The 19,802-nt window shown below is 40.2% G+C and overlaps 1 protein-coding gene across 9 annotated transcripts in view; it reads left to right on the top strand.

Annotated features, from left to right (window-relative positions):
• Window positions 1-19,802, top strand: part of lrrc71 (leucine rich repeat containing 71) — a 46,684-nt gene that overhangs the window by 19,064 nt on the left and 7,818 nt on the right. For 3 of the 9 annotated variants that reach the window (XM_057828405.1, XM_057828401.1, XM_057828402.1), the window contains 5 exons: window positions 11,310-11,450; window positions 12,366-12,488; window positions 12,545-12,605; window positions 15,534-15,610; window positions 15,709-15,820. In XM_057828405.1, coding sequence (XP_057684388.1) covers window positions 11,310-11,450; window positions 12,366-12,488; window positions 12,545-12,605; window positions 15,534-15,610; window positions 15,709-15,820 — 514 coding nt within the window. Of the gene's footprint in view, window positions 1-11,309; window positions 11,451-12,365; window positions 12,489-12,544; window positions 12,606-15,533; window positions 15,611-15,708; window positions 15,821-17,756; window positions 18,153-19,802 lie in introns of those variants that run through there. The other 6 variants (XM_057828409.1, XM_057828407.1, XM_057828408.1 and 3 more) reach the window with 5 other exon arrangements.

Genomic DNA, 19,802 nt, shown 5'->3' with positions numbered 1-19,802 from the left:
CGAATTTTCAACGTAAAAAGCTCTTTGTTGTAAGGCTGCCGCCACATAGTCTAACAGGCTAGCATCATTCTTCGACATACAGGGTGACCCAAAAAAAAGTTTACACTGCCATAATACAACTTAAATGCCATGTTTATTCATCTTAGAATTAGAATTGAATCACAAATTATACATTATTGTAAAGAACATGTACAGTACACTCTATTTTTCAATGTGTCCTCCCTTAAGTGTCACAACAGCCTCCAGGCGCCTGCGGAACGCTTGACAGGTCTTCTTTATGTAGGATGCTGTCATCTTTTCCCAAGATCTAACAATGGCCCTCTCCAAGGCTGCCACAGAAGTTTGTGGCTTCTTACAGGCACTGTCCTCCACAGTTGCCCATATGCTATAATCCAGGGGATTGAGATCTGGACTCTGGGGTGGCCACATATCACCTTGTCAATCAACTTTTTGGTCCGCACAGATCGGCACTTCCAGACCCAGGTTTTTGTGAGGCTGTTCCAGTATCTTTCAGCTTCTTTTTAACTTTTTAGACTGCACATCTGGATATTCTCAGATTTGCTGCAATCTCAGTAGGTGTCAGACCGGCACGCAGCAATTCAGGTACAGCTAAAGTTTTCTTCATTTTCAGCAGAAGCACAGGAATTGTAGAGACGAGAGATTACCAGCTGCATTGAGTGACCTTAATGTATCACTTAAGCATGACAACCTATTTAGATATGTTTCAGTGGCTTTTAAACAAGCAGTCAACTGAGTGTAAACTTTTTTTTGGGTCACCCTGTATTTACGTAAAATCAATGCTAAGTGCATGGTTTTTTTTCTGCTTTTAACCAAGAATCAAGACTCTTACGTCCATATGTATAAAGAATTCAGGGAAGCATTTATTTATAATAATTTTCACCGGCAAAGCTCTGTTTACATATGGCGGCCACCACATTGACTAACAGACTAGCATCGTACTTCGACATATTTACGTAAAGTAAATGCTAACTGCATGATTTTTTTGCTTTTAACCAGGAATCGAGACTGTGTCAAATCGATAAAGAATTCAGCGATCTAAGCATTTATTTACAAGAATTTCCACCAGGAAAAGCTCTGTTTACATATGGCGGCCGCAACATTGACTAACAGACTAGCATCGTACTTCGACATATTCACGTAAAATAAATGCTAACTGCAAGTATTTTTTCTTTGCTTGCAACCAAGAATCGATACTGTCTTACATCCATATCTATAAAGAATTCAGGGATTTAAAGCATTTATTCAGAAGAATTTTCAACAGAAAAGCTCTGTTTACACATTGTCTAACAGACTAGCATCATTCTTCCACATATTTACGAAAAATAAATGCTAAGTGCACGTTTTTTTTTTTTTTGCTTATGACCAAGAATCGAGACTGTCTTACGTCCATATCTATAGGGAATTCAGGGATTTAAGCATTTATTCACAAGAATTTTCAACGTAAAAAGCTTCGTCTGTGATTCCACTCGGTCAGCTTCTGCCACGCCAACAATGCAGGCCCCCTATTGATCGGCCCCGTAACCTGTGTCCCGTCAATATCATTATAAAGTCTATGCACGAGCGACATAAACATAACTAATCTAATCTAATAAACCATCTAATAAACATGTCATCTGTTCAGCCCTTTCAATTTGAACCCGAGAGGAACTTTAATGAGCAAGACAACACTGCCGATTTTTCACAAAACGAGAAGAAAAAGGAAAATAAACATGAAAGACAAGATGAGACGATACGAGAGTAGTACAAAACCTGGAATGTTCATGTGGCAAGTTTGTCTAGTGACAGTGACAGCAAACATTCTCCGACTCTGATTAGGATATACAGTGAAATGCAGCAGTTTGATTATTTTTGCAACTTGCCCGTGCATTACAGCACATAAAAAGTTTGATGCAGTTTGCCTCAACAGAGACGTCTAATGGGCTCCACCTCCAGAGAGAGTGCCACCTTGTTCGATCGGAACCGGGTCATCAATCATCAGATTTTTGTCACGTAAAAGTGCTTTCCAGATCGATGATCGTCCTGCTGATGTTCTCAGATTTTGCGCCTTTATCAGATGTTGCTCCCGAAGCTTTTGTGGCGATGAATAAGCACTCTGTTACATTCAGTTGGACTCTTGTTATCCAAAAGGGGCCAAATAAACAAGTTACACCACAAACTTTACACCACAACACCCTGCTATTTTGCAAGTTCTCCCACTTAGAAATGATGGGCGGGTTTAAATTTTCATGGTAGGTGCTTGTCCACTGTGAGAGACAATCTAAAAAAAAAATCCAGAAATCCCAGTATATGAATTTTTAACAATTTATTTAAATTACTGCTGCAAATACGTATTTGAACACCTGACAAAAATCAATATCATTACTCGGTACAGTAGCCTTTGTTTACAATTAAAGAGGTCAGACGTTTCCTGTAATTTTGCACCAATCCTCCGCACTCTAGATTAATCAGGTTTCTGGACTGTCACTGAGAAACATGGAGTTTGAGCTTCCTCCAAAGATTTTCTATTGGGTATGGGTTTGGAGACTGGCTAGGCCCCTCCAGAACCTAGATATGCTTTTTACGAAGCCATTCCTTGGTTATTCAGGCTGTCTGCTTCTGGCCATTGTCATGTTGGAAGACCCAGTCACGACCCATTTTCAATGCTCTAACTGAGGGAAGAAGAAGGTTATTCCCCAAAATCTCACAATACATACATGGCCCTGGTCATCCTCTTCTTAATACAGTGCAGTCGTCCAGTCCCATGTGCAGAAAAACACCCCCAAAGAACGATGCTACCACCCCCATGCTTCACAGTTGGGATGGTGTTCTTGGGATGGAACTCAATATTATTCTTCCTCCAAATACTATGAGTGAAAATAAGACCAAAATGTCCGTTTTGATCACATGTTCACAATTGTCAACATGGGTAAACCTCAACCATGAGAGACAGAATGTGGGGGAAAAAAAACAGAAAATCACAGTTTGATTTTTAAAGAATTTATTTGCAAATCATGGTGGAAAATATGTATTTGGTCAATACCAAAAGTTCATCTCAATACTTTGCTATGTACCCTCTGTTGGTAATAACGGAGGCCAAACGTTTTCTGTAACTCTTCACAAGCTTTTCACACACTGTTGCTGGTATTCTGGCCCATTCCTCCATGCAGATCTCCTCTAGAGCAGTGATGTTTTGGGGCTGTCGTTGGGCAACACGGACTTTCAACTCCCTCCACAGATTTTCTATGGGGTTGAGATCTGGAGACTGGCTAGGCCACTCCAGGACCTTGAAATGCTTCTCACGAAGCAAATCCTTTATTGCCCTGGCTGTGTGTTTGGGATCATTATCATGCTGAAAGACCCAGCCACGTCTTATCTTCAATGCCCTTGCTGATGGAAGGAGATTTTCACTCAAAATCTCTCGATACATGGCCCCATTCATTCTTTCCTTTACACAGATCAGTCGTCCTGGTCCCTTTGCAGAAAAACAGCCCCAAAGCATGATGTTTCCAACCCCATGCTTCACAGTGTGTATGGTGTTCTTCGGATGCAATTCAGTATTCTTTCTCCTCCAAACACGAGAACCTGTGTTTCTACCAAAAAGTTCTATTTTGGTTTAATCTGACCATAACACATTCTCCCAGTCCTCTTCTGTATCATTCAAATGCTCTCTAGCGAACCGCAGACGGGCCTGGATGTGTACTGGCTTCAGCAGGGGGACACGTCTGGCAGTGCAGGATTTGAGTCCCTGGCGGCGAATTGTGTTAGTGATAGTAGCCTTTGTTACTGTGGTCCCAGCTCTCTGTAGGCCATTCACTAAGTCCCCCCATGTCGTTCTGGGATTTTTGCTCACAATTGTTGTTATCATTTTGACGCCATGGGGTGAGATCTTGCATGGAGCCCCAGATCGAGGGAGATTATCAGTGGTCTTGTATGTCTTCCATTTTCTAATAATTGCTCCCATAGTTCATTTCTTTACACCAAGCGTTTTACCTCTTCCAGATTCAGTATTCCTAGCCTGGTGCAGGTCTACAATTTTGTCTCTGATGTCCTTCGACAGCTATTTGGTCTTGGCCATAGTGAAGTTTGGAGTGTGACTGACTGAGATTGTGGACAGGTGTCTTTTATACTAATAATGAGTTAAAACAGGTGCCATTAATACAGGTAACAAGTGGAGCCTCGTTAGACCTCGTTAGAAGAAGTTAGACCTCTTTGACAGCCAGAAATCTTGCTTGTTTGTAGGTGACCAAATACTAATTTTCCACTCTAGTTTGGAAATAAATTCTTTAAAAATCAAACAATGTAATTTTCAGTTGTTTTTTTTTCTTCCACATTCTGTCTCTCATGGTTGAGGTTTACGCATGTTGACAATTACAGGCCTCTAATCTTTTCATGTAGGAGAACTTGCACAATTGTAGGTTGACGAAATACTTATTTGCCCCACTGTATAAAGAATATTAATATCAAAGAGAAAATTTGTGGCTGATTAGATCCTTTAAGCTTTTATAGTGCATGTGACAGGAAAAAGCATGTTTATTTCATAATACGCGTGGTATTTTATGCTCCTGAATGATATGGACCGCTTGGATGTGTGTGGAAGCGATCGCTATATTTATTTAGTTTTTTGAATCCCGCACCATGAAAATGAGTGACTTCCGGCTTCATTCTTGCATTGAGGAGGAGGGCGCTGTGATGTGTACGGGTGAAGGCGTCCTCTTCACTAAACAGCCGTACTGTTGTGAATGAGGACTAAGGATTCAGCTGATTTTGCGGATTAATATGTTTATTTTTCACATCACGCCAGCCAAACGGCTGCAGAAAAATCTTGCTTTATGAGGGAGAGGCGTGTGCGCCTTTTTGGAGTTTCAAAATGTTCCCATTCACCGTGGATATTGGCCAAAACAAGCCCTACTACTGTTGGACCATCGGACTTACGAGGAAGTGAGTTAACATCTTGTTTTGTATTATGTCCAATACGAATACAGCGATTACAAAGTATACACTACAAACTTTCTTTAAATAAAGGACTACTTAGTTTGATCATTGATAGGCATATAAAAAGCTCTCCTCATGCACATTAGCTGCACAACAACTGCAGCCGCCCTCCTCCGGGGAATGAACTGTAAATTGCTCTCCGCCGGGCGGTTTGCCGATCCGCAAAGACAATCGACAAACCAGTCGTCATGTCAAATAATCCGGGCTAGTTATGTGTGATTTTCCGCTTCGAAGACTTTGAAACATCACTCGGTTCGGGTTAGCATGTCGGCTAGCTGTCACGCCTCTTGGTTTGTTTACATTCTCCGAAGCCGGGGAAGAGAATGACATACGTCCAATTCAGGTGTCATAAAATATCATTCGGGAGGTGCGACAGTAAAGGTGAAGTTGACAGTTATGACCATTATGGAGTAATTTTGCCATGTCGTCCTGATTCCATTTAGCACAAGACTGTTATTTGTCATGACCATGCCATATATTTAGCAATTGGGGAAAATACTTGGAAAAAAAGAATATCCTGTAAAAATATTGAAGTAAAGAGACAGAAACAATGACATTTTGCAGCTCTCTTCGTCGCATTTTCTTCGTTGTGAATAGTTCCCCCTCGACAGGCTGACTGGTCCTTCTCAAGCCATTTATTTAGCTTTTGGGGAAAATACTTCGATAAAAAGAATATCCTGTAAAAATATTGGAGTAGATAGACTGAAACAATGACATTGCCTCAATGACGTCACGTTTTCTTCGTTCTGAATAATTCCCCCTCAATGGGCTGAATAGTAAAACCGATGAGCCCAGTCACCCACTGACGTCATCCACCTGTTGCGCTAGAGCCCTATAATGGTAGGCGTGGCTAATCGGCAGATTAAAAGACTAATTTCTCGTCATCTGCGCTTTGCTAAATTGTTGTATATAGTCAAATCTTCTCAAAATATGATTCTAATTCACAGAATAATGCTATTTAAGACTTTTTTTCCCCCTGTCCTATGCTCTTTAAGTCTGTGGTTCCCTTTAGTATCGCGGAATCTCTTGTGTGACTGAATTTACAAATTTACTGTCTTACATTTCTTAAAGCCTAAGGTTCAGACTGTTGTCATTATAAAACTTATAAAACTAACTGGACACATGGTACCTATGGTAGTGGCACAAAGAAATGCACTTGCATAAGAGTTGTAACAGCTTCATAAGTGCACAAATGATTCAAACTACTCATTAAACCTATTTCAATCTGCCTTATCATTATACAGTGGTATGTAAAAGTTTGGGTACCCCTGATAAAAGATTTCTCTATGTAAATGACTGATTGTCGCTGAGTAGTTGACCAATGTACACCATCTGCAGCAAGATCATGATGTAGGTCTTTGGAGCTGGTCTGTCGGTTCAATTTGACTCACCATCTTTCACCTCTGCTTATCCGAGATTTTACTACCACTCCAGACCTTAACTTGAACTGTGCCTGTGGTCTTTAATTTCCATATAATGTTCCTCACAGTGGGAACTGACAGCGTTTCTGCGTTAGCTTTCTGTATTCTTCTCCTAAACTATAATGTTGAATCATATTTTCTTTTGACAGTTGTTTTGAGGCTCCCGTGTTCCACTCTTCAGAGATGATGCAAAAAAGAGAACAATTTGCCACCTTAAATACACTTTCTCATGATTGGCTTCACCTATGTACCGTAATTTTCGCACTATAAGGCACACCTCACTATTAGCCGCCACCCACCAAATTTGACACGAAAACGACATTTGTTCATCGATAAGCCGCACTGGACTATACTCGCTGTATTATAGAATATTTACACCAAAAGATATCAACCGATAACACTATTTGAGGGCGGCATCATAAGATGTCATAAGACCAAATGAACCAAATGAACTTCACTGCATTTTTACGGACTGTAACTTCGCCTGCTAATTCCCCTTAGCAGTTCTGGGGTTCCTGTCTATCCGTCCTGGGAGTGGATTTCTCCTGACTGTGGTACTCCCCGAGGTTTCTCATTTTTCTCCCAATTGACTCTGGAGTTTTTGGAGTTTTTCCTTGCCGGCATGGAGGGTCTTAAGGATAGGGGCTACCCAGGACTTGAACTGTATCTATTCATCTTTGTTGCTTCATTTCTAATTGTGTATCATATTGCCTCTGCAAAGCCCTTTGAGACATCTGTTGTGATTTAGGGCTATACAAATAAAATTGAATTGAATTGAACCACCATAAGGCTTAGACCCAATTGGCTGCAAAGCTTCATTGCTTCAATATGCTTCATTTGCCCATCACTGCTCCCTTGTCAACCTTTGCTGCCACCTGCTGTCAACACTGCTGTTGTTCAACATGCATTGCAACGCTACAGATGTAAATAACAATCAAAAATCATGTTTTGTGCTAATTACTTCTTCAGTTACTGTTCCAGTTATGTCATTAACAGTGTTGGGAGTAACGCCGTTATAAATAACGCCGTTACGTAACGCAGTTATTTTTTCAGTAACGGGGTAACCTAACTAATTACTTTTTCCGCCGTTACCGTTACTGACGGGCAAAAGCGGTGCGTTACTTACTCTGAATAAATTGAAGGAACTACCACCCGTGTCGAGTCCACTCCCTGCTCTGTTGATTTGTCATGCTAGACTTGGGGTGCGTTCAGGTTCGAGAATAGCGCACGTACTTCTGACTCCCAAGCTGTTTGTCCCTGCTCATTCAATTAGACAATGCTTTCCAAAGTTTGGTAACGTTTCTGTGTTTCCTACACCTGATGTTAGCCTCGTTCACATCTCCCACTGTCAGCCAGCAATAATTCTGCTTCCATCTTGAGGATGGCAGCCGCTTTGAAGGTGACGTGAATTGTCGGGAAACGAGCCTACCTAACGCCGGTAACACACCAGCAACGTGAACGTCGCGTCAACGATCTCGCCGCGATTACGCTTCAGAACGCAGCCGTTAAAGTCAAATCAGCCAATGCACACCAGTCGCAGTGCGTCCGCGTGTTAGACGCGTTCCAGAATTTGCTAAACGCGACGCACGCGAAAAGAACAGCAGAGTTTGTTTTTTGACGCGAGAAGCGGCCCCCCTGCGTCAATACTACTAGGTAGGATCGGGCAGGCCGGAAGTCACTCGTGTAAAATACGGTGGATCCGGTCGATTTTCAAAATAATATGCAATCGTAACTTGCAATGTAAATAAAATAAATTGAAATGATCTAAAACACCTGTAATTAATACGAATAATAAACAAATCCTGCTACACAATTAAATTTATTAATTTCTGCGTGGTGCTTTAACTTGAGAAAAAACATCAATAAAGCTTAGAAAAATGTTACTAAGAAAAAAAATGATTGAGGCATTCATTTTGTAAAATACATGTTAAAATCTTTGTCATTGGGATTGCTTTTTGCTTTAGCACATGACTTCTTTTTTCTTCTTTCTTTCAAAAAGAAAGCTGGCCAATACGCGGGGTCTGAAAGGCAAAGTGTTGTTTTATTACCTTTAAATACCCGCTATTCTCACGCGATCTTGCAATCCTCGCGTGAACCGATCGAGCCGCTCCACAGACGCGCTGCTCATGAAACGCGTCCTATGGAAATTGACGCCGAGCGTCACTGGTGCGTTATCGCGGCGGGATCGTTGACGCGACGTTGACGTTGCTGGTGTGTTACCAAATGCAGCCCCTCGAAAGATGCGATGGAAGTGATTGTGATTGGCTGAGGGTTAGAGTCATGTGTCGTGGTAAGCCAATCAGAGCCAGTGATTTCACAAGCACGGAACAGCGCGTGCGGCAAACACACATGCAAAACAGATGCACAGGGTCGGGATGGCAGAGCATTCAGAAGAAAAATTGTCCTTTAAGAGGTGGAGATATAGACACTATTTCAAGTTTGTCGAAATTAAAGGAAAGAACCTGCATGTAATGTGTAATTTATGTCCCGGGGCAAAGCTTTTGTCGACATCTGTGGTAAGCAATTCAAATCTGCTGAAGCACCTAACAAGTTAACTACCTGTCTGTTCTTCTCTATTCCACTGACACGAATACTGCTCAGAAAATTTCAAATTCTTTGACATACAAGTTCTTTTTAAAGTAACGGAAATAGTTACTTTCCCTGGTAACTAGTTACTTTTACTATAGAGTAATTCAGTTACTAACTCAGTAACTTTTTGGAAGAAGTAGTGAGTAATGTAACTAATTACTTTTTTAAAGTAACGTGCCCAACACTGGTCATTAATTAGCTGGGGCTTTGCCTTGGCAAACTGTCCTCAAAAGACCTTATATGACCAGGACACGTCCATCAAATGTCCTCAAATGACCTGATATGACCACGACACGCCCCCCCAATGTCTCCAAATGACCTGATATGACCAGGACACACACCCCCAATGTCCCCAAATGACCTGATAGGACCAGGACACACTCCCCCAATGTCCCCAAATGAAGTGATATGACTAGGACACGCCCCCAAATGTCCCTAAATGACCTGATATGACAGGACACGTCTCCCAAAATCCCCAAATGACCTGATATGACCAGGACACACCGCCACAAATGTCCCCAAATGACCTGATATGACTAGGATGTGTCCCACAAATGTCCCCAAATCACCTGATATGACTAGGATGTGTCCCACAAATGTCCCCAAATCAACAGGAAGTGACCTGATATTGTCTGCGACATGTCCCCAAACCAACATGGGTGGGGCTAAGATCTGTATCTCCACACAGCAAATCCCTAGAGTAATTTCTCCAGAAATTGCAGTTTCTCGTTGCTAGCAGGGCCGGCCCAGCCTATACGCAGACTATGCAGCTGCTTGGGGCCCCTGACCACTAGGGGGCCCCTATTGGGCAATTGTTTAATTTATATTCTATTTTGTTTACTACAGTTTGCTTTATTTGACTTTTGTGAGTTTTGATACTTGATTTACAAGCTTAAAAAAATAAAAGTTCTTCCTTAACTTTTCTTTCCTCTTTTAGAAAAAGGTTTGGCGATATGTACTATTAGTACTGACAATCATTTGGGGTGAGAAGTTTGAAGTATGCAGTGCAACAAAATCTGATTAATATACAAAATATGGACGTATGGGTTGGATTGCATGTATGGGTTTCACAGTACACTGTGACGAAATGTTGGGCCAAAAATATGGGCCCCTTTGCATTATTTTGCTTAGGGCCCCCAAATGGCCTGGGCCAGCCCTGGTTGCTAGTTATGGTATTTGGCAACCCTTGACACAAACATGACACTGTCATGAGCAATAATGAATGCTTATAACAGATGTCATTTAGTGTTTTCTGGCAAATTAGCTCATTTTTAAATGGATGTAAAAGATCTGAGCTGGACATAAATGGAGTTAGTGACATAATTTGCTGGATGACACTTAATGACATCTGTCATGAGCATTCAGTAATGCCCATGTCATAATTACGGTCTTATCACACCGCTGTCAAATAAAGTGTTACCTATTAACTCAAATAAATGAACAAATGTTCTGTTTACTTTCACCTACCTATGAACTTCATTCACTTCATAAATATTACTGTGTTCATCTGCTTTATGCTATATTTAACTGAAATTTTTGTTCGAAACAATCAATGATTTACGAAGGATATCTTAGATTTTATCAGGGACGCCCAAACTTTTGCACACCACTGTATATCCATACTAAAGGAAAAAACACATGCAATTCTTCTGCCACTTTCACAAATTCATACGTGCCATACCTCAGAAATAACCCCATCTACAGTGGTACATCGACATACGAATTAAATTCCTTCCAGGACCTGGTTTGTATGTCGAAATGGTCGTATGTCGAGAGGGATTTCCCCATAAGAATACATTATAATGTAATTCGATTAATCCGTTCCAGAGCCCAAAAACCTACGATAAATCCAGAATAAATACTGCTGGTACAATAACAAATAGCAATATATCGGGAAAAAAAAAAAAGCGTTTTTATTGTCACCTTAAATTACTGGTGAACAGAGGTCGTAGGTAAAAGACGATAAGGTTAGCTGTGTTGTCTAGCCAGTTTACTCAGACACACCACCCTCATCTTTTTCTATAATTTATTTCTTCATTTCAATGATAAGCATCAACTTCGCCATTTTTCCACCACTACTACCACCTGCAGTAGTAACCTTCTTGGGACCCATGATTTCTCTAACAAGAAAATCCAACGTGTGGGAAAACAATGTAATTGCGATGCTGTTGTAAACATCGCGACGCAAGTCGTCAGTCAAATTTTACGTTGGCTATTGAAAGAATCGTATGTCAATGCGTTCGTATGTCGAGGTACCACTGTATTTGGTTGTCTCCTAATGTGAGAATACAAAATGCCTGATTTCAGATTACAGATCCCGCTGGCGTAGTGCAGCAGTATAAAGATGCTCCCTCCAGTGGCATTAATGGTAAAGGCATCATGAGGGAAACGCGCCCCATTTGTAAAAGAACCCAAAAAGGAATTCTGAGGAGACTAAAATGCTATTGTGTGAGTCTTAGATATTAAAATATATACTGGGAAAAAATGTAATTAGTATTTTCAGAAAATATTTTGAAAATCATGAACATTATTTTCGAATAGACGGCTGTAAAGGCACTTTTAGATGAATTGCAGTGTGAGCGACCACAATTGCTATGAATTTAAGCACTAGTTGTTATAAAAGAAATTCAGTAGAGTATGTCCATTCTGTTGTTAATAACATTGTAAAAAAAATGATCCATTTGTATAGTATAAGCGTATATACAGTGGTGCCTCAAGATACAAAATTAAATTCGTTCCGGAATAGCTTTCTTATCATGATTTTTCGTATAATAAATCGCGGTTTACATGTAAATCACCTAACTCGTTGCAAGCTATTCTCAAACATCACATTTAATTTGCCGTCATGTCCGCTAACTGGTTTGTTAGGCTCATTCTACAGATGTTATCACATGACTACTCAAGTTCATAGCAAACAAGGAGTGCTAAAAGACAAGCTAACTTCGGCAGCCATTGCTTGCTACTTCATCTTGCTCTTTGTGCCGTGTAAGTTAGATTCATCTTTTGTTTAATGTACATGCGCATGGGGTTGTGTATATTTTGTTTGTTTACATTTATAGTCAAACGTGTGGGAATTATCTATCAAAGTACGTATTCTCTTTCGTATGATGAATATCTTATCGTAATACGAAGCATGAAAAAGCTTTGGAAAAGTTTTGCTAAAATGAGTTTTTCGTATACCGAAGATTTCGTATCTCGAGGTACCACTGTACTTGTATTTATCGATTACTGTATTTGGCAACAGCATTGACAAGAAATGCAATTTAAAGTAAATATCAATGATAAGACTAAATAAATGCATAGGGATACATACGGCGTGTATACATAAAATATAAATACCTATTTACATTGTTTTTTTCTCAGTCCTCATCTCCAGTTGATGCTGAGCATGTTGCCAAGCTGTCCAACGACCAACTCCCATCTGTAGCCAGCAATGCTACTAGCAACTCAAACAGAGGGGAGAACAAAAGCACTGCTAAAAAACGGGTATGATTAAAGAAAATGTTTGTATATTTGATAACAGCTAATATGACTATTATTAGGAAACGTCTAAACCAGATGGAAAACGGGCGCCAACAAAAGACCAAAAATGTCTTAAGAAAGGTATTGTCTTTGTTCATTTATTTCTCATTTATAGAACTGTCCGATAACATCAGCCATTATTAGCATTATAAGTAACAACAGAAACAATAGTGTTGGTAGTGTGACAGTACTTATTCTGGATTATAATTCAATAGACAAGGCTGCAGCCTTTGTGCATGGGCTGGTCAGTTTAGCACAGCAGTTGTGAATAATGTGTTATCTGATTTTCTCCAAAGTTTAGACACATGGGATTAGTTAATTGAAGGAAAACCCCAAATGACGGTGCCCCCCCTCCAAAAAAATAATAAAATAAAATAAAACTAATGAATGATAAACTCATCACATATAACTACTGTGTCGCCAGTAAGAAATAGTCACTAAGAAAAGTCATACATATAATAAAACAATATGTGCAAAAGGCCATTAAAATGCTTCTTGGGAATTGTCATTGCATTGGCATCTCCTATAATTGCCTGGCAGTATTTGTAATGCTCAGTCGCTCCCTAGAGGCTCTTTGGAGGAACTAGTGTAAATGTAGTGTAAATTCATGAGTTATTCCTTTCATTTAATTACAGACATTTTGGGTAATTTCAATACGTCTTATTTGTGGGGGAAATTATTCTGGCAATTTTTGCATGACTTCAGTTGAAGTTATTCTCTTCAAAAAGCTTGAAGTTGTTACATTTATCATGACAGGTAGTCCCCGGTTTACGAACGTGTTTCCGTTTCTGTGCTGGCGATGTAACCCAGATTTGCACCAAAGTCAGAATTAACCCTTTAAATACCTCAAAACTTCCTCCAAAATAAACAAAACCTAAACAAAAACATGTTTTATACGTCATTGTACTGTCCTCGCCAAGACTTTGGAGCTAAGTCGTAGCTAGACAGTGAGCTAAGCTCCGAAATGACAATGTCAAACATCCGTGTGTTTTGCTTTTTGACTTTGTTCAGCTGCTCATGACATCAACACTTGCAGAATCAAACTAAAATAAAATGAAATTCAATCAGTCTCATCTTCAATAACAGCAATTTAAATTTGCGTTGACAAATAGCTGCTGATACAGCAATAACAAACGATTAGCATGTATCAGTTAGCGTCCGCACATCATCAAAAACAATCACATAAACTCTCCCCAAGTATTCGACCACAATTGAAAAGGCACAATAAACAGTACAAAATACGTAATATACAGCCGTCGCCTCTGGATGCTTCGCAAGCAACAAATGTGCGCGCAGGCGCCTCTGTCACTTGGCTGCAGCTCTCTGTGTGCTTGTGTGAGGTTGACAACTCAACATTTGAAAAAAACAAACAAACAAAAAACGACTAGTCGACGTAGGTGCCGTCATCGATGACGTAAATGCGTCGACGAGCACAACATCCCATCGACGGTATAATGAAGTGTTAAAAAAATATATGCGTGGAAATTTGAGAATGTCAGACGCTCGGTATGCAAGCGGGGAAAGCGGCACAAAGCCAAAAAAGCGCGCCAGAGTGGCCAAAAGATTGACTTATTTCAACGAAACAAAGGAGGGTACACTGTTGTGTCCTGTCCCTTCAATGCCAAGCTTGGCTGCACGTGGGCTGTGAATGAACACCTAAAGCGCTGCCACCCAGTTGTAATTTTGGAAGACGACAGGAGACAACAAGTTGGCCGATCGTAAATCCATCGAACTAACGACATGTTTTATTGAAGTTGCTAAGCCTATCGCGATATGCGATGAGTCCATTCATCACATGGTAAATAAAAATGAGGGCTGTTTTATCGCCGCGTGCATACACGTGCGTTTTGATGGCATATGAGACTCCAGTTCCTTTCACAGATGTTTATTGGTCATCAACACTCTGTAGAATTAAAGCTCAGACATACAAAATAAGGAAACACATCTATATTAAACACTGTAAACGTTAGCATTGCTACATTGAGGCTAATGGAGGAAAAAAACCAACCTTCTTTAGCCTGCTATAAAACATTGGCAGTCTTCTCCAAAACACAAACTTGCGGTTAGAAGGTGACACTTCAAACATGAAAAATCGCTGGTTAACAGGACTTGTAAACTAAAAAATGAAAGAAAGAAAAAATCTATTACTGACACCACATGCAATGACGGAAAGTGCTTTTTTGCGGAGTGTAAAGCTTACGGTCAGCGGTTTAGCGAACGTACTTCCGGTGAACATTTCAAAATAAAAGCACGCCATGTTCGTCATTATAAATAACGATTTCTTCAGAATTCAGATTATACACTAAGAATAGCTTTAAAATGGCAATGAATAATCATTATAATTCTTATAATACCATTGTATGTAGTAGTACACTATGATATGAATGCTAGATATTTTTTTTTTAAGAATTGTTTTGAATCATGTTGGAAAGGCGACGTCAGTGTTCTGAATCTGTTTACATTCCATTCTTTTATAGTACTTAATGCTATCAGCATTCGACCTCATTGTTTATTTGTGATTTATTATTGTTATTTACATGTTTATTTGTATTATAATAAAGAATTTAAGTGTTCCAAAATGTTTTTGTGAATTAATAAGCGTCAACAAAAATTTCATTGAAAATTAGTTTAAAAAATATATATATTAGATTAGTCGACTGATGGTAAAAATAGTCGGCTGACTAATCGGGTGAAAATTAGTCATTTGGGACAGCCCTTGACGTGACGCAGACGTCAAAAAGTCGAAATCGCGTAAGTCGGGTCCGTCTTAACCTGGGGACTACCTGTATTAAAGCATCCAGTGGGGCATCACAATACAATTAGCAATAATGTGTTAAGTCCACAACTGCATATATCGACACCGGTTATATCTCGTTATCGGATTTATGGAGTTGGAAAAAATCGGTTTATCGGTTAAAAAGTCATTATCGGACAACTCTACTCCTTAATAATCATTATAAATACAATTTCTTCAATAATATCTATTGTGTCCTATATGTGTTTTTGCAGCTGAAGGTCAAGACATGGAGGAAAAAACCCATGTGTTTGACCAGGAGGTACCAAGAACATACAGTATAACGAAAATGGCATGTTTCCTATGAATAGTCATCCAAATAAAGGTGTTTTTGAATTGATTGGCATATTATATTCAACATGTATTTGTGCACCTTGATTACCCAATCAGAATAAAAAGCCACTGGAGATGGTGAGCCCTCTCCTGAACGAGTCCACGCGGCAGAGGGATGGAGAGCTTGTCCAGCCTGGAAACACCACTCTGGTTTCCCTCAGCTTGGCAGGTCAGTCAAGATTTAAATTAGCTCTAAATTATTATTAATTATTAATTATCATACAAGAATCTTTTTAAAATTGTCTGTCTACATGTGTTGATGCACCATTCGTAGATTATTACATATTCAAAATTGCTGCTACTGCAATGATTTTAGAACTCATAATTTTAAGGTCAATTATTGCATAATGTTAACTTGAAAACAGCTTCCCTAATTTAGCTTAGCCAAACCAGAAATAAAAAATCGGAATGTATTTTTTAAGAAAGGATTTTGTTTGAGAAAGGCGCATATAATTTTTCCAAACATATAAATAAAGCAAGATATACAGTGAGGAGCAGAAGTATTTGCACCCCTTGTGATTTTGCAAGTTCACCCACTTAGAAAATTAGAGGTCTGAAATTTCAATTGTAGATGCAATTCCAGTTATATACACTCACCGGCCGCTTTATTAGGTACACCATGCTAGTAACGGGTTGGACCCCCTTTTGCCTTCAGAACTGCCTCATTTCTTCATGGCATACATTCAACAAGGTGCTGGAAGCATTCCTCAGAGAGTTTGGTCCATATTGACATGATGGCATCACACAGTTGGTGCAGATTTGTCGGCTGAACATCCATGATGCGAATCTCCCATTCCACCACATCCTAAAGATGCTCTATTGGATTGAGATCTGGTGACTGTGGAGGCCATTTGAGTACAGTGAACTCATTGTCATGTTCAAGAAACCAGTCTGAGATGATTCCAGCTTTATGACATGGCACATTATCCTGCTGAAAGTAGCCATCAGAAGTTGGGTACATTGTGGTCATAAAGGGATGGACATGGTCAGCAACAATACTCAGGTAGGCTGTGGCGTTCCAACGATGCTCAATTGGTACCAAGGGGCCCAAAGAGTGCCAAGAAAATATTCCCCACACCATTACACCACCACCAGCAGCCTGAACCGTTGATACAAGGCAGGATGGATCCATGATTTGATGTTGTTAATACCAAATTCTGACCCTACCATCCAAATCCAAGAAATCGAGACTCATCAGACCAGGCAACGTTTTTCCAATCTTCTATTGTCCAATTTCGATGAGCTTGTGCAAATTGTAACCTCAGTTTCCTGTTCTTAGCTGAAAGGAGTTGCACCCGCCGTGGTCTTCTGCTGCTGTAGCCCATCTGCCTCAAAGTTCGACGTACTGTGCGTTTAGACATGCTCTTCTGCCTACCTTGGTTGTAACGGTCGGTTATTTGAGTCACTGTTGCCTTTCTATCAGCTCGAACCAGTCTGGCCATTCTCCTCTGACCTCTGGCATCAACAAGGCATTTCCGCCCACAGAACTGCCGCTCACTGGATATTTTTCCTTTTTCGGACCATTCTCTGTAAACCCTAGAGATGGTTGTGCGTGAAAATCCCAGGAGATCAGCAGTTTCTGAAATACTCAGACCAGCCCTTCAGGCACCAACAACCATGCCACGTTCAAAGTCACTCAAATCACCTTTCTTCCCCATACTGATGCTCGGTTTGAACTGCAGGAGATTGTCTTAAACCATGTTTACATGCCTAAATGCACTGAGTTGCCGCCATGTGATTGGCTGATTAGAAATTAAGTGTTAACGAGCAGTTGGACAGGTGTACCTAATAAAGTGGCCGGTGAGTGTATACATCATCTAAAAAATTCTAGTTTTTGTTTCCACTCGAAAAGTTAAAACAGCAGCTGATCTGACGATCGATCTCCATGTTTTGCAACGTGACGCTTTGTTTTGATTAATTTGCGCATGTCAGACGGCAGTTGTCAAACGTCCTTTCGGAATAAAGGCAGTCACATGTAAACGCTGGATCGGAATAGATGAAGTGACATGTAAACAGCTGATGTGAAATTTCCATTCGGAATGATTTGAATCGGTATGAATAAAAGTCAGCATGTAAACGTGGCTACTGTTGCTTCTCTCCCAAAGAGTGGCTGTCAACCAAAGATGACACCAAGAGCAGTGCAGAATACTCAGAGAGGTAAAAAAGAACTCTGGAGTGTCAGGATGTTTTGCAGGAAAACCTGAGGACATCTGTTAGACAGTTGAAGCTAAAAAGAGGATGGATGCTGCAACAAGACAATGATCCAAAACAGAGAAGTAAATCAACTTCAGAATGGTTTCAGAACAACAAAATACACGTTCTGGAGTGGCCAAGTCAAAGTCCAGACTTGAACCCCATTGAGATGTTGTGGCATGACCAAAAGATTCATGCCGGACATTCCAGGAATCTGACTGAACTACAGCAGTTTTGTAAAGAATGGGCCAAGATTTGTCCTGATCGATGTGCCAGACTGCAGCTACAGGAAGCGTCTGGTTGAAGTTATTGCTGCCAAATGGGGGGCACAAAATATTGAATGTGATGGTTCACTTACTTATTTTTCGCACTTCTGTCATTGTTTTCTTACTATCCTCATTAAAATATGAAAACCAATAAATGGGTGGTTTTAGTTAAAGCAGACACTGTATATTCATCTGTTTGATTTTGACAAAGATCAGATCACATTTGATGGTGATTTAATGCAGAAATGTGAGTAAAATTGTGAGTAAAAAGTTCAAATACTTTTTCATACCAATGTATGTATGGTCTCGGTCAGCTTAGCGGTGTGCTTCGCATCATTGTCATGTTGTAAGATCCAGGCACGACTCATCTTCAAGTCTCTGACTGAGGATATGAGGTAGTGGCTCAAAATCTGACAATACATGTCGCCATTCATCATCTTATTTATACAGTACAGTTGTCCTGTCCCCTTTGCCAGAAGCACCCCCAAAGCATGAGGTTTCCACCCCCATACTTCACGGTGGGGATGGTGTTCTTGGGATTATACTCATCATTTTTTTCCCTCCACACACGACGAGTTTGCAACAAAAAGTTCTACTTTGGTCTCATCTGACCACACGACTCTCTCCCATGACCCCTCAGCATCATTCAGATGGTCCCTGGCAAACTTCAGACGGGCCTTCACATGAACTGGCTTCAACAGGGGAACCTTCTGAGCAATGCGTGATTTTAAACCATTTCGCCATTGTGTTCTACTGACAGTAGCATTTGAAACTCTGCATCCAGGTTTCTTCAGGTCATTACCAGCACCTGCCTTGTAGTCTTAGGATGAGCCCTCACTTTTCTCATCATGAGTGATGCCCCACGAGGAGAGATTTTACATGGAGCCCCAGTCCGAGGTTGATTATCAGTCATGTTTATCCTTTAACATTTTCTAACTATTTGTACAATTGTTGATTTATTCTCTCCAAGCTGCTTTCGAATTGTCCCATTACCTTTTCCTGCTTTGTAGAGCTCAACATTTTTTTCTCTGGTGTCTTTCGAAAGCTCTCTGGTCTTGCCCATGGTAGCAGTTGCATAATGACTGACTGTGGGGTGCAGAGGTGACAATAATGAGCTCAAACGGGTGGTGGGTGGGTGGTTAGTCATGGGGTAACGGTGGACTTTTTTAAGGTAGACTGACAACTCTTTGAAATTCATAATTATTGCTGATTCTCAGGGGTACAAGTACTTATAAATCCCAGCAAATTACAAATAAATTATTATCGTACAATATGGGTTCCAGATTTTTTTTTAGATTATGTCTTTATGAATGAAAATGCATCTACGATTGAAATTTCAAACCTCTACCTATTTTCTAAGGGAGTGAACTTGCAAAATCACAATTGTCATGAACGGGACACTCCCCATCCATGTTACAGCTGGGTCCCCCTAAGAAAAAAAAAAAAAAAAAAAAAAAAAAAAAAAATCCATGTTAACTTAATTTGTAAGCAGTATACTGGTTAATGTCAAAACTGAAAGAGAATAAAATATTGATTCGTACATTTATAGTTTTATCCATTTATCCATCCATCCATCCATTATCTTCCGCTTAGTCCGGGGTCGGGTCGCGGGGGCAGCAGCTTTAGCAGGGAAGCCCAGACTTCCCTCTCTCCAGCCACTTCAGCCAGCTCCTCCGGCGGGATTCCAAGGCG

This window comes from Corythoichthys intestinalis, chromosome 22 (assembly GCF_030265065.1).
Source record: "Corythoichthys intestinalis isolate RoL2023-P3 chromosome 22, ASM3026506v1, whole genome shotgun sequence".
Lineage (NCBI taxonomy): Eukaryota > Metazoa > Chordata > Actinopteri > Syngnathiformes > Syngnathidae > Corythoichthys > Corythoichthys intestinalis.
The sequence above is the reverse complement of the archived record's forward strand: the minus strand, read 5'-3'. Positions and strand labels throughout refer to the sequence as shown.